The sequence below is a fragment of the Hipposideros armiger genome, unplaced genomic scaffold (assembly GCF_001890085.2).
Source record: "Hipposideros armiger isolate ML-2016 unplaced genomic scaffold, ASM189008v1 scaffold_106, whole genome shotgun sequence".
NCBI lineage: Eukaryota > Metazoa > Chordata > Mammalia > Chiroptera > Hipposideridae > Hipposideros > Hipposideros armiger.
The window spans coordinates 803,640-817,325 of record NW_017731456.1 but is presented as its reverse complement, the minus strand read 5'-3'; the positions used below and the strand labels follow the sequence as shown (position 1 = coordinate 817,325).

Below are 13,686 nucleotides of genomic sequence, written 5' to 3'. Positions count from 1 at the left end.
CTGAATCAAAAAGTGTAAATAAAGATTGCTAAACTGCCCTCCAAAGGTTGCCCACTTTATACTCTCAACAATACTTATTTCCGACACACTCAATAAAAGATTTTCCGATTTTTCAATCTTTTGTTAATCTGACAGGTGAAAAATGACAACTCACAGCTTTACTTTGTGTGGCCTATTATGAATGAAAGATCCTCTGATTTCAGATGAGTTATACTTACGAGGACTTAGTCATGGAAACAAAAGGCATCTTCAAAACTGGAACAATAATGGAGTTCAACAGAGGACCAACTATTCACAGACATCCAGCTTACCCACTGGTTCAACTCACCATCTAGCAGCCAGTGCTGGTCACGCCTATTCTCCAGCTCCGACATCATTAGACGTGTGATCACATGATCTGGAACCAAAAGACCTTTCTCTATGTACTGCTTTGCCATATCACCAACTTCTATTAAAAAGACAGGAAAAAGAGATACTCAAAAAAGCTTCAAAAAAATAAAATGCTTACAAACTCTTTTCCAACAGGTTTGCCTTCTCTCCCCTTCCTCCCTGTTGGTACAGAAGGTAAAGTTATAGGTAGATGTTTTCACGTAACATTTTAAATACTGGCTTCAATAATGGTGGCACTATCTCCCATTTGTCTCCCAAAGAATTTTTTAAAAAGCAGCTCGGGGTGATTTAGTTGGTTAGAGCGCATGCTCTTAACAACAAGGTTGCCAGTTGGATTCCCACATTGGATAGTGGGTTGCGCCCCTCCACCCCCTGCCTCTCCCGCAAATAGATTGAAAATGGCGACTGAACTTGGAGCTGAGCTGCGCCTCCCACAACTAGATGGAAGGACAATGACTTGACTTGGAGCTGATGGGTCCTGGAAAAAACACACTGTTACCCAATAAAAAAAAAATTGTTTTTTAAAGCAGCTCTTGAAAATATACAGAGACAGCAATAAAGGTAAAAGAGAATAAATTAGGCAAAGAGAAAATGACAGTAGGAAACAAATCTGAATCTAGTGGGAGAGTGGTACAAAAAGGCAGGGAAAGACGTCCCAGAGGTGAGCTACAAATAGGACACTGAGCCTCCCAACAGTTCATGATAACAAGGAAATGTGGTCAACTCTATGGTTCATGATATACAGAAGACTAAAGGAAGCTGAGAAGCATAACCATTACTTAGAGACCAAAGGGAAAAAATTTACACTGGTCTTCTAAAAAGAATGCTGGGTAATACAGACAATAGGTTTATCTCTTTTCATGAGCCTCAATCAATATAAGCAAATGGTACCTCGCTACACATTTGTAAAAGCAACTCAGTGTGATCAGTGGAATGCTAAGTTCATAAGAGGGTGAGAATTTTTAAAACGTTATTTTCAGAGGAAAAAAAAATGCTTCTATCTTAATTTAAAATAACAAATTCTTAGCTGTGGAAGTTGTGAGTTGGATTCAACAGAACAAATTATCAGTTTAAATCAGTTAAATTTCTACCAACTGATTTTTTTTTAATCAACATGAAGTCCTTTGCAGTCCAGGAAACTGATTATGAACTAGTAAGAACCACATCCTCCACAGGCCAATTCAGTTCTTCTAAAAACATCAATCAGAATTAAATTACTGGGGGGAAAAGCTCAAGAATCATTCTGTCCCCACCTTCACCTTGAATTTAAGGCAGAGTCTTTCCTTCCCCAGACTGAGTCTACACTCCTAATTCCAACTTCAACACTGAAGTAGGGGCTGTGGAGAGCTAGCTCCACCCACGCCGCTATGGCTGCTGGACAAGGAGCTCAGTTAGGCCCAGCGACAGATTCAGTAACATGTTGCAGAAGCAGAGCACAGGAGACAAGCGCATTCCTGAAGGCGGCTGAACGTGAATGGGAACAAAACACATTCATTCAACAAGTATTCACGGACTGCATACTATGTGACAAGTAATAGTCTACAAATACAGTAGTGCAGAAAAGTTGCAGCTTCCTGATATTTTAGCAGTATTCCTTTTCTTCAGAGAAATTACTAACAATCATTAAATGAGTAATACTATGTCCCAGGCCCTGTTCTTTAGGCACTTTATGTGTTGCTTTATTTAATCCTCACCTTCCGATAGGAGATAACACCCATTTTTCTCTAATGACAGCTCTACTGAGATACAACATATGCCATAACATTCAGTGATATTTCATACGTTCTAAATGTTGTGCACACATCACCACTACCGAATGTCAAACCATTTTTATCACCCCAGGAAGAAACCCTGTGCCCATCAGCAGTCACTCCCCATTTCCTCCTCCCTCTAGCCTCTGGCAACGACTAATCTACTTTCTGTCTTTACAGATGTGCCAGTTTTGCACATCTCATATAAACAGAATCATATAATACGTGGCATTTTGTGTCTGGCTTCTTTAACTTAGCAGAATGATTTCAAGGTTCATTCATGTTGTACCATGTGGCAGTACTTCATTCATTTTCATGGATGAATGTTAGTACTCCACGGTATGGATACACCATATTTTGTATGCACGTACATCAGTTAACAGGCATTGGGTTGTTTCCACTTTGGGGCTATTATAAACAATGCTGCAATGAACATTCATATACAAGTTTTTGTATGAACATATGCTTTCAGTTCTCTTGGATAATACCTATATGGTATGTGAGTTTTATATCTGAAAAATTGCTGGCAGATGATAGTATGCTTGCAGTAACTGATGAGTTTGGTGCTGTCCTACTCGGCCACGGTCAGGCCAACCAGCCCCAGAGCCCGGCTCTTAGTCCCACCCCCCAAAAGAGGAGGGAATGTCTTATTTGGGAATAAGAAGACTCAGAGAAGGACATAACGATTCACGCATAACCTACTACTTGACACATGAACAAGGTATTATTTTATTCAGTCCCTAGGGCATAGAATTAGGACTAGTAGTGGGAATTACAGGTGGATAGAAAAAGTTGCCTAAAGAAGTGTTTGAATGCAAACTCAAAGACTGCCTAGGAAAGGACTCTGACAACTGGGCTGGGGATTGGGTGACATTAATGTTTCGGGTCCCTTCAGTTGAGGGAATTTATGGTATAGGGGTACATGTGGATTCAGTAATTTAATGAAGAACAGTATCCAAAATGATGCCCCTAAGCCCTCTGAATATCTGCTAAACAGCTCCATGTGTGCCTCCCACTGACCCCTCAAACTTATGTCCAAAATCACGCTTTCCCCTCCCACTCTGTTCTTGTCCTAGCATGCCTTGTCTCAATCAACAGCATCGCTCTTCAGATGTCTCCTAAGATTAAACACCCATTGTGTTGATTTTGTTGACTTCTCTCATTCTTTATATCTAGTAGAACATTAAGTTCTTGAAATTCTACTTCCACAGTGTCCCAAGACAACTGATTAAAACATAATAGTGCAACAGTAACTGCTGTGAACAAACAAGAGCAAACTGTGAGGATGACTGCAGAAGAAACGTCGTCATTGTGAGGAGAGAAAAGCACAATGATGGCCTTGGACTGCCTGGGTAGTTCACATGAGTGCATGGCTTATCAGAAAACGAAGTAAAAGTGAGGAAGCCTTGAGTTAAGTTCCAAACCTAAGAGGAAGCGACTGGCCAAAGAATCAACAGATTGATAAAGGATCCCACAGGTAAGATCAAAGTGGGTCTTTTACCCATACCAATCCTTGACCTGCTACAAAATCAAAAGATTGCTTTTGGGATCTTCTGCACATCAGTCATCCAAAATAATCACAATACCTAAATAGTCAATTCTCAATTCTTAGCTTACTTCACTTCTCAACAGCACTTGAGATGGCTCCTTTGCATAAATACAACAGGTGGAGTGAGTTTTTTAAAATGCAAGCTAATCGGAACACTCCAATGTCTTCCCATCTCACTCGGTATAAGCCCAAGTCCTCACCATGGTCTACAAGATGTGGACAGGCCCTGTTCTCTAACCCCATCTCCCACTTCTCCCTTCATTGCCCACTCTATTCCAGCCACTAGCCTCCTTGTAGTTTCCTGAAGATCGCAAGTGTGGACAGAAAAGGGGCCACATATTAAACCTGACAAGCTCAGGAGACTGAAAAATAACCACACAAGATGGTCTGAATATAAAAATTCCTAACTAAAAGCCAGTCCTGGCTGGTAGTTACATCCTTGGCCGGGAGCTTCCTTGACACAGGTCAATCTTTACCTTAAGTGAGCCTGTCTGTTGTCTTTTTGCATCCAAGATAACATACCTTTGCAATATCAGAGTAATCTCTTCTTCCAGATCCCCCAGGAGGCACAACCCACCACACCAGAGCAGGAAACTACAAAGTCCCTCATTGTTTTCTTGTTCCCCAAATACTATCTCTATGTGCTGTAAACTGCTATTAACTATCCTGTACCCACCAATGTAAGTGTGTGTCTCTCCATTTTACTTTTTATCCAATCCCAGAGACTCCCCTGCCCACCCCCCCTTTGCTTTCTCCCACCCCCTTAATCTACAACCAATAGATTTCATGTAACTCTCCTCCTTTGATTCTAATGTATAAAATAGGTTGCAAAACGGCCATTTTCTGGAGCATTTTCTCAATCCATTGAGATTTTGCTTCCTGGTAATTGCCGTCAGTTTGGCTCAAACTCTTATAAGCTTTCTCTTAGGCTGGATATTTTTTCATTGACACAAGCATGTGCCCACTTCAAGGATTTTTAACTTGTTCTCTCTGCCAGGAACACTTTCTTCCAGAATTTCACACAGGTCAAGCCCTCATTTCACTCAGGTCTCTGATTAAGTATCACCTCAAACAGACCTTCTAAATAGCACAAACATACACCCCCATCACCCTTCAGTCTCTTATCCTTCTCCAGACCTTATATGTTATATATTAATGTATTTGTTAATTTACTTTCTGCCTCTCCCAACTAGATTATTAACTCACTGAAAAAAAGAAGTGAAGTATTTTGTTCAGTACCATATCCTCAGTACTTAGAATACAGCCAGGCATATGTTAGACGCTCCATAAAAATTTGATGCGTGAATGAATAAATAAAGCACCCTGAGGATGACAGAAAAAATGTTTTCCTCTGGTAAAAATCTATCTGATCATCCTGTACAGGGATTACAGAACCATAATCCCAAATCAAACATGGCCAACCTGTCAGAAGCCAGTTTTCCAAGGGAGGTAGGAGACAAAGAATGATCAGTAATAGTTCAGTGGGCTGTGTTAGGTTTCACAGCTGAGTCTTACTTTTTCAGTATTTCAAACCATGAATTAAGATGAACCAGGCCATGGAAGGGGAAATGAAGAGAAAGGAAACACCACGGGCCTATGTTGCAGAGGTATGGGGCTGCTTACCATAACCGGAAGAACCTGAATTAGTGACAGCTGAAGAAAAGCACACCATGAGCGACAGAGCTAGACAAATAGGATGAAGAGTATGGACTTTAAAGGATAAGAGAAAAAAAATAAATTAAAAAAAGGTAGTTTCAGAAATGCCATTCCCATAGCCAAGACCAAGCTACTTAATTTGCAGCGCCCAAGCAAAATGAAAATATGGAACCATCTTCTTCAAAAATTAAAAATTTCTGGCTGGCCGAGTGGCTCGTTGGTTAAAAGTTGGCTTGGGAGCCTGAACTCTGAGCACCAGGGCCGCTGGTTCGGATCCCACATGGGCCAGTGACACTGCGCCCTCTACAGCTAAGATGGTGAACAACAGCTCGACCTGGAGCTGGGCTGCTGTGAGTTGCCGGCGACAGCGCAGGTTGCAGTGGAGCTGCAGTGGGCTGCTGTGAGCTACTGAGAGTGGCCAGCAGCCGGCGTGAGCTGCCGTGAGCTGTCATGAGCGGCCGTCCATGGCCGGCGACTGATCTGCCTCACCCGCGAAGAGAGCAATGATCACAATACCAACATGGGCCAGTGAAACGACGTCCTCTACAACTAGACTGAAGAACAAAAGGACAGCAACTTGTCTGTTCCCCTCCCCCAGTTCCCCAATAAAATCTTTTTTTAAAAAAATTAAAAATTTCAAGATGGCAACAACAGAGCATTAAACAAAGTACAGGACTGTGTGTAACTACTCAGGTCACATGCCCAAGGCAATGTGAAACTTGGATGGCATGGTGGAAAAAAAGGAGGCTGTTATAATATTCAAAGCATGAGATGGAGCCGGCCGAGTGGCTCATTGGTTAAGAGTTGGCTTGGGAGCGCAAGCTCTGAGCAGCAGGGCCGCTGGTTCAGATCCCACATGAGGGCCAGTGACACTGTGCCCTCTACAGCTAAGATGGTGAACAACAGCTCGACCTAGAGCTGGGCTGCCGTGAGTCACCGGCGATGGTGTAGGCTGCCGTGAGCTGCAGTGAGCCACCGTCCAATGGCCGGCAACCCAATCTGCCTCAATTGGGAAGAGCGCAATGATCACAATACCAACATGGGCCAGTGAAGCGATGTCCTCCACAACTAGACTGAATAACAAAAGGACATCAACTTGTCTTTTCCCCTTCCCTGATTCCTCACACTGTTCCCCTCCTCCAATTCCCCAATAAAATCTTAAAAAAAAAAAAAAAGATGAAGGCCTGCACTAAAGCAGAAGCAACGTTAGAAGGCCGTCTGCCCTTGAGAGAGAACCCTGAGCTAACCCAATGTAGACTGCAATTCCAAGTTTAAGATAACTCTATGGAAGACACCCAGAACCATCTTAATCCAATTAACTAGTTAAGAGAAAGATCTAAGCGCAACATACTTTTCCAACTTTGTTTGGCAGCTTTGGCTCTTCTCTGGAGCAGGACAGACAATGTGTCCTCAATCTGATACAAAACCAAACTCCTACAACACCTCTCAGTCCCCAACATGAAAACCTGGAAAGGTCAACAACCACAGCAAAATAGACTGTTATTATTGAACAATGTATCTGCATCTGAATGAACACCTCACTACAACAGCAAACAGAAATAAACCATTGGTCTGAAGAGTCCCAATCCAGAAAACAGTCCCCTCATCTGCCCTTGTCAGTTTGCTTGGCAGAGAAAGCAGCCTCACGAAATTCTAATGCTAGCACATGGGGATAAAGCACAAACCTGCTTCAATTTCTCAAAAAGAGTTCCATGGGCCAGCCGAGTGGCTCAGTTGGTTAAGAGCTCATTCAAGAGTGTGAGCTCTGAGCAACAGGGTTGCCGGTTCGATTCCTGGCCCGAGCTGAGCTGCCAACAGGTAGCAGGAAGGCTTAATCAAAAAAGAAAAGAAAAGAAAAGGAAAGGAAAGAAAGTAAGTTCCAAAGACAGGCTAGATACACAAATACTGAAAGGTTCACCAAGGAGAAAGGAGGCAAGAGACACCGATATTCAAGCAAGCAAGTTTATTAACCTGCCGGGCTGAGGCCGTGAGAGGGAAGGGTCTAGTTTTTATAGGGTGGAATAAGTAATCGGTGGCAATGACTGGGGGCAACGGCTGGTGGCAACGGCAATGGAAAATTTCTACTTGTGCCAAGCAGGATATGGATGATGTATTGCCTGCTGGGTTTCGCGCCAAGCAGGATGCGGGGTGTGCGCCCATTACTGATGGCTGAGCTGGCCTCCAGGGTGAACAGTACCTTTCACACACCTTGTCTTTTTGTTCTGATTACCTATAAATCCCTTTGAGGGCAAACTGGACAGAAGACAAGAGTTGGGCAAGTGTCCACAAAACAGCAAATTCCCCAAGACGCCTGGCTAAATCACCAGAAACAGATAACTCAATGTCCTTTTCATTGTTCATGAAAAAGAACTGCTCAGAATGAAAGACCCCTGTAAATGATCTTGAGTCCCTCCTAAGGCTGCCTGGAATTAGGAGAAACCATTGTCAGTTCCGGTATCATCCCTTCTCCAAAAGGTCACTGAGCCCTTAATCTCTGGGGCCCGCCCGTCTCCAGGTAGACAGTGTCAGTATTGGGGTGGATTGTGAGACACCCTGCTGGTATTGGAGAACTGCTCACTGGTGGTGTGCAAACTCCTCCCCCACCCCCAACTCCACACCCTACCAGTGTTGGAAATTGGGTGCAAAACCTTTTAGCAGTCTCCTGGAATGGTGGAGCCCCTGTAAAGGGACAAGAACATGGTGAGAATGGAGTTTCTTGGTGAACTCCAGCAAGATCTGCCTCATCAGTGACAGTATGGCCTGTGGGGAAATACCTGCTCCTGTTCTGTGTATCCACTTTGCTTCCATTAGGTGCTGTATCCTCAACTAACTAAATAAAAAATGATGGCAAGTGTTTCTGAGCAGCTGCTTCCTACCAAGCTCTAAGAACGCTGCAACCCATGCCTCCTAACTCGTCCTCTGCATCCTCTGCCTGAGGCCATCTCCCTCCTCTGACCCATCCTCCACAAGCTCCCAGAGGCACTTTCCCAAGACACACGCTGGCACAAGTCACTCCCTGCTCCAACACCAACAGTTCATGACCTGTTCTACAGGGTGACATGGAAACTGCGTGGGACGGCATTTAGGGTCACTCTGATCCGGCCCAGAGCTACTCGAACCTCACCTCCCACCAGTTCCTTTACTGCCCACCTCTGACCCCTTCACTGTGCCAGGCACACATTGAATAAGACTGTGGTCCCTTCCCTCCGTGAGTGTACAGGCTCATGGAGGAAAGGCAGGTTGGGAGAGAGCCAGTGCTCCACAGAGATATGCCCCAGACACGGACACAGGGGTGGATACCTTGAGACGACCCCAGGAAAGCTTCCAGCCCTGGAGCTGGCCTGTGAAGGGCTGGCAAAAGTTGGCTGGAAGAGCCAGCCTTCAAGTTCTACACATAACAGCCACCTCACAGCCACGCATTTTCTACCACCTTCAGAATAATAACCCCCTCTTCTGTACACACCAGCTCCTGGGCTTAGGCTAATCCATACAGTACCTCTGTGTAGATGAGAAAAAAGGTGTCCCCTTTGGAAGATGCCTATTCCTCCAGGCTGAGTCAGCTGCATGCCAGGGAACACAGCATGGTGGACAGAACAAGGGTGCACTGCAGGCCCCACACACACCCTCAGCTAGGTGCCCTCCCCCCGCCCCCACCCCATGCAGGTCAGTCTGTACAACCATATGTGGTTGCACCTCTACCTACATCTCACTCTTCACCGTTGAATGGAAGTTGTTTACATATCCTCCAAACCAAATTATAATCCCCTTGAGGCCAGAGACTATCCTATTTTAACCATCGACAAGAGCCACTCTACTTGAGATACTATCTACTAAAGAATCATGAGATACACTCTACTAAAGATGGTATCACATCTTTAGACTCTCCATCTCTGTGTCCCCAAAGTCCTACAAATTATTAGATGAACCTTCTTCTCACTACACCTCTATCATATCTTGTATCTATTGTATTGTTCAACAGTCCTGATAACCACAGTTATGACTGTAAGGCAATTAAAACTCAGAAAAACATTCTCTATTCCACCTGAAGGCTTATGAGCAGCAATGTTTCCTTTAAATGTTATCATACCGTCTAATTCTTTGGCAAGCCTTGAATAACTAAGTAAAATAAATTACCGAATTAAGCAACATTCTGTTACCTGATTAGTCTACACAAATGGACATTTTGTACTTTTTGTCAATGGTTCTCACGACTATCACTTCAGTCTATTCAAGCTGGTGCAGAAGGATCATTACTGTAGGTTGCATGTGAATCTCAAGCTTCTGAACAAGATGTGATCTGTTCCTACAAGTGGATGCTGGCTGCTCCTGAAGCTATCTGACATTCTTCAACACCCACAAAATACAGATGAGTCAACTCTTAAAGATTTCCGAGACTAAGATTCCAAATATTCTGTAACAGAAGCAGCAGAAAGTTTAGCAGGAAGGAAGCAACTTATTTTCAAACTAATATGTAAGTACTTAGAAGTCACCCCAAGTGAGAGGTTATGCTAGACTAACCGACCCAAAGTGTGCCTCCTCTCTTTGAACTGTCTTTAATGGGTGTCTGTGTGACACAGATAATCTTTACCCTAAAGGTTTCCTAATAAACCACAAGATATTAGGGATTATAAGCTATTTCTGAAGAAGGTAAGAAAGATAGCTGTATAACTTGTTTAATATAAAATAATACAAAACTTTGAAACTATCAAGTAAGACTTCAATCCTATTCGTTCTTTTGTCCCTTTTGATACCTGTGGGATCCAGTCACTGACAACATGTCTGTCCTAAGGAACAGCGACTTCACACAGAGTACACCCATCTTCAAACCTTTCTTTTGCCATTCATCTTAGGGTACAATATTTAGCTCATCAGAGGGACAATTATTATTGGTGTTTTAACCAAAGGAAATTGTAACTAAAATTATTTGAATCTGTGATCTATATCATTGATCATTCCCTAGGTCAAAAGAAAGTTAATAGGAAGAACTTTTTTTCTTTTAACCTAGATTTGAACCCAAATGTATATAAAGTACAAATGTGCATCTCTTTACCACTAGTTGTGATATGAAAAATAAAATAATTTGTACTGTGATTTCTTTTTTTTATTGAGATATAATTAACAGATAACATTAGTTTCAGGCATACAACATGATTTGGTATTTGTATACTTTGTGAAATGGTCACCACAGTAAGTCTAGTTAACATCTGTCTCCATACATAGTTAACAAATTCTTTTTTCTTGTGATAAGAACTTCTAAGGTCTACTCTCTTAGCAACTTTCAAATTTGCAACACAGTATTACTAACTATAGTCACCATGCTGTACATTCTATCTTCATGACTTATTTATTTTATAACTGGAAGTTTGTACCTTTTTAAGCCCCTTCACCCGTTTTGCCTACACCCCACCCCCACCTCTGGCAACCACCAATCTGTTCTCTGTATCTATGGCATCTGGCTTTTTGTTTTAGATTCCACATATAAGTGAGATCATGCAGTGATTTATTTTTAATATCTGCATTTCTATCAAAGAAAACTACCCTTTTAAAAACACTGGAAGGGCTTTATAATGAGGCAGCGCCTGTACGATAGAAGGAATTAGCACCGGGCTGAGGCTCTGGGGTCTTGGCTCTTTGTTCTGCTTCCTGGTGATTGCCCACAGGACTGAACACATCAGTGTACTTCAGTGTGGCCTCAAGTTTCCCCATCTGCAGGAGCGAGTTGGACCCTTCCACCTCTGTCATCTCAGAGGTGGGATTTCAATTCCTTGTATCTGGCTTTGTGGCCATGTGTGAGGGTTAGAGGACTGGCTTTCCTAGTATGCCTCAATCCACCAGTGTTTCAACCACTGAGATTCCACCTTTGCAGTGAGGTGAGGGGCCTCAGAGATTAAGGAGGGTCTCCCTCCCTTCATGGACAGCGGTCATGGATCATTGCACCCACTCTAGATGTGAGGAGTGGAGTCCAGACCAGAAGTCCAGCCTGAACTGTCTGATAATGCTGTATCATACTTTCCCTGGAAGAGTTCCTGGGAATAAGGGTCAGTGCTTTGTTAGGTCTCTTTGCTCTTTTCTCTCTAGCCAGACTGGATATTTACATTCACTTAGTCTAATTTTGTAACTCTGGGTCCAGAAATGTGTTGGCAGTGGGTGTGTTTCTACAATAGCCAAGATAAAAATATGTGCGGATAAAAGCCAAGACTTTGGGGAGGGGAGGAGCTAGCATCACTGATAAAGAAAGTGATCCAATATCTAAGCACAAAGGCTAAGCAGCAGATTCTTTATCCCGCCAGCACATCAATTATTATTTGACCCTCCATACTGATTCCAAGAATAAGATAGTGCAGTAACCTCATTTTAAGACTTTAAATAAATCATGAAATAAAAAGATCCTGGGGTTTTATAAGCCAAAAAGTCTTGGACATCCTACATCAGGAGTATTTTCTTGGCGCAGAATAGGAATACATGCACTTATAAACACACCAGGAACGTCTGGCGTAGGACCGTGTGCTGCCTTATGTAAGCAGTAGAAGAGAAAAAGCAGATTGAGATGGAGGCAACAGAAGTTGGGCACAGGAACAAGTAGAGAAAGGCAAGTAACCTGAGAGTTTGGCCAAAATCGTAGATGAGTTTCAGACCCAGAGTGTTTAACCATCTCCTCAAGCTCATATTCTGCAAGTCGGCTCTGGTATCCACCACACCAGGCACTTTCAGCCCCGAGGGATAGGAAGGATTATACTTCAAATCCCTTAAGCTTTCTAGATTTTCTCTGCCTCCCCTGTAACCTTATCACAGCCCAATTACTAGCCCCATTCAGAGGAAAAGGAGGAATTTCACTTTTAAAGCAACATAAAAAGGGATTCCTTCCCACAGCAGAAGGTCCAGGGTATGGATCTAGCAGTGCCAGGCACCTTTTCAGCTGCTTCTCTGTGCAGGATCTTGGCTGGAGATCAACACGAGGGAAGCTGCTGTTTCCTCCAGCGCCATCTGCTCAAACAGGATGCATTGCTACTGCTGCGCAGAGGGATTCTTCTCCCTCCCACCCTCCCAGCTCTCTGGCAGTGCTCTGGTGGAGAACTATAGCAAGGACACCAAAAATGTGCCATGCATGCCAGCCTCCCAGAGCTGGAAGCAGATAGCCCTATAAACAAAGGGAAAGAGAAGGAGAGAAACAGCTGATGCTAACACTCTTTTCTGACAGGGCTCCCAGTGGGGTCATAAGGTCCACTGAGTAGGCAGACATACAATGCGATCATCCTTTAACACCCAGCAAGAACAATAATAATAATAATAATAGCAGAGGACAACCACAGTGGAAAACAGTATAAACTTTCCTCAAACAATTAAAAATAGAACTACCATATAGGATCCAGCAATTCCATTTCTGGGTATTTATCCAAAGAAAATGAAAACGCTAATTCAAAAAGACAACATGCATTCTCATGTTCATGGCAGCATTATTTACAACAGCCAAGATATGGAAACAACCTAAGTGTGCGTGGATGAATAGATAAAGAAAATATGGAACATACAAAATGGAATATTCTTTAGCCATAAAAAAGAATGAAATCTTGCCATTTGTAACAACAACGATGAACCTTGAGGGCATCGTACTAAGTGAAATAAGTCAGACACGTACAAAAAATACCATCATGTGATTTCACTTATATGTGGAATCTATACAGACAAACAAACAACAACAACAAAACCACTAAGTTCATAAAACACAGAAAAGATTGGTGGTTGCCAGAGGTGGGAAGCAAAATGCATAAAGGTACTAAAAAGTTACAAACTTCCAGTTATAAAATAAATAAGTCACAGGGATATAATATACAGTATGGTGACTATAGTTAATAATACTGTATTGCATATTTGAAAGTTGCTATGAGAGCAGGTTTTAAATGTTCTCATCAAAAAAATAATTGTGTTACTATGTATGGTGATGGATGTTAACTAGACTTATTGGGATCATTTTGCAATGTATACACATATCAAATCACTATGTTGTACACCTGCTACTAATATAATGTTCTATGTCAATTACAGTCATGTGTTGCTTCACGATGGGGATCCGTTCTATGAAATGTGTTGTTTGGCTATTTCATTGTTGTGTGAACATCATAGAATGCACTTACACAAACCTAGATGGTACAGCCCACTAAACACATGGCTGGATGGTATCCAGGGTCAGTGGGCAAACTGCGTTTTGCGAGCCACACGCGGCTCTTTGGGTACGTTCCGTCTCAAAAGTTTGCCGACACCTGGAAGAGCCAATCCTGTCCGTCACAACAATTTAAAAATTATTCAAGAGCCATAAATATATTTTTACATAATCACCATTAT

The 13,686-nt window shown here is 42.7% G+C and overlaps 1 protein-coding gene and 1 long non-coding RNA gene across 6 annotated transcripts in view; one reads left to right on the top strand and one right to left on the bottom strand.

Moving 5' to 3' along the window:
* The window catches only part of LOC109384949 (uncharacterized), a 53,118-nt gene extending 47,613 nt beyond the window's left edge, over positions 1 to 5,505 (top strand). The window contains exons 2-3 of the long non-coding RNA XR_002124531.1: positions 3,353 to 3,618; positions 5,214 to 5,505. This is a non-coding gene — a long non-coding RNA (uncharacterized LOC109384949). The remainder of the gene's footprint in view (positions 1 to 3,352; positions 3,619 to 5,213) is intronic.
* Positions 1 to 13,686, bottom strand: part of AK4 (adenylate kinase 4) — a 73,779-nt gene that overhangs the window by 30,562 nt on the left and 29,531 nt on the right. For all 5 annotated transcript variants that reach the window (XM_019646728.1, XM_019646730.1, XM_019646731.1 and 2 more), the window contains one exon: positions 329 to 448. In XM_019646728.1, the coding sequence (XP_019502273.1) occupies positions 329 to 448 (120 nt within the window). The remainder of the gene's footprint in view (positions 1 to 328; positions 449 to 13,686) is intronic.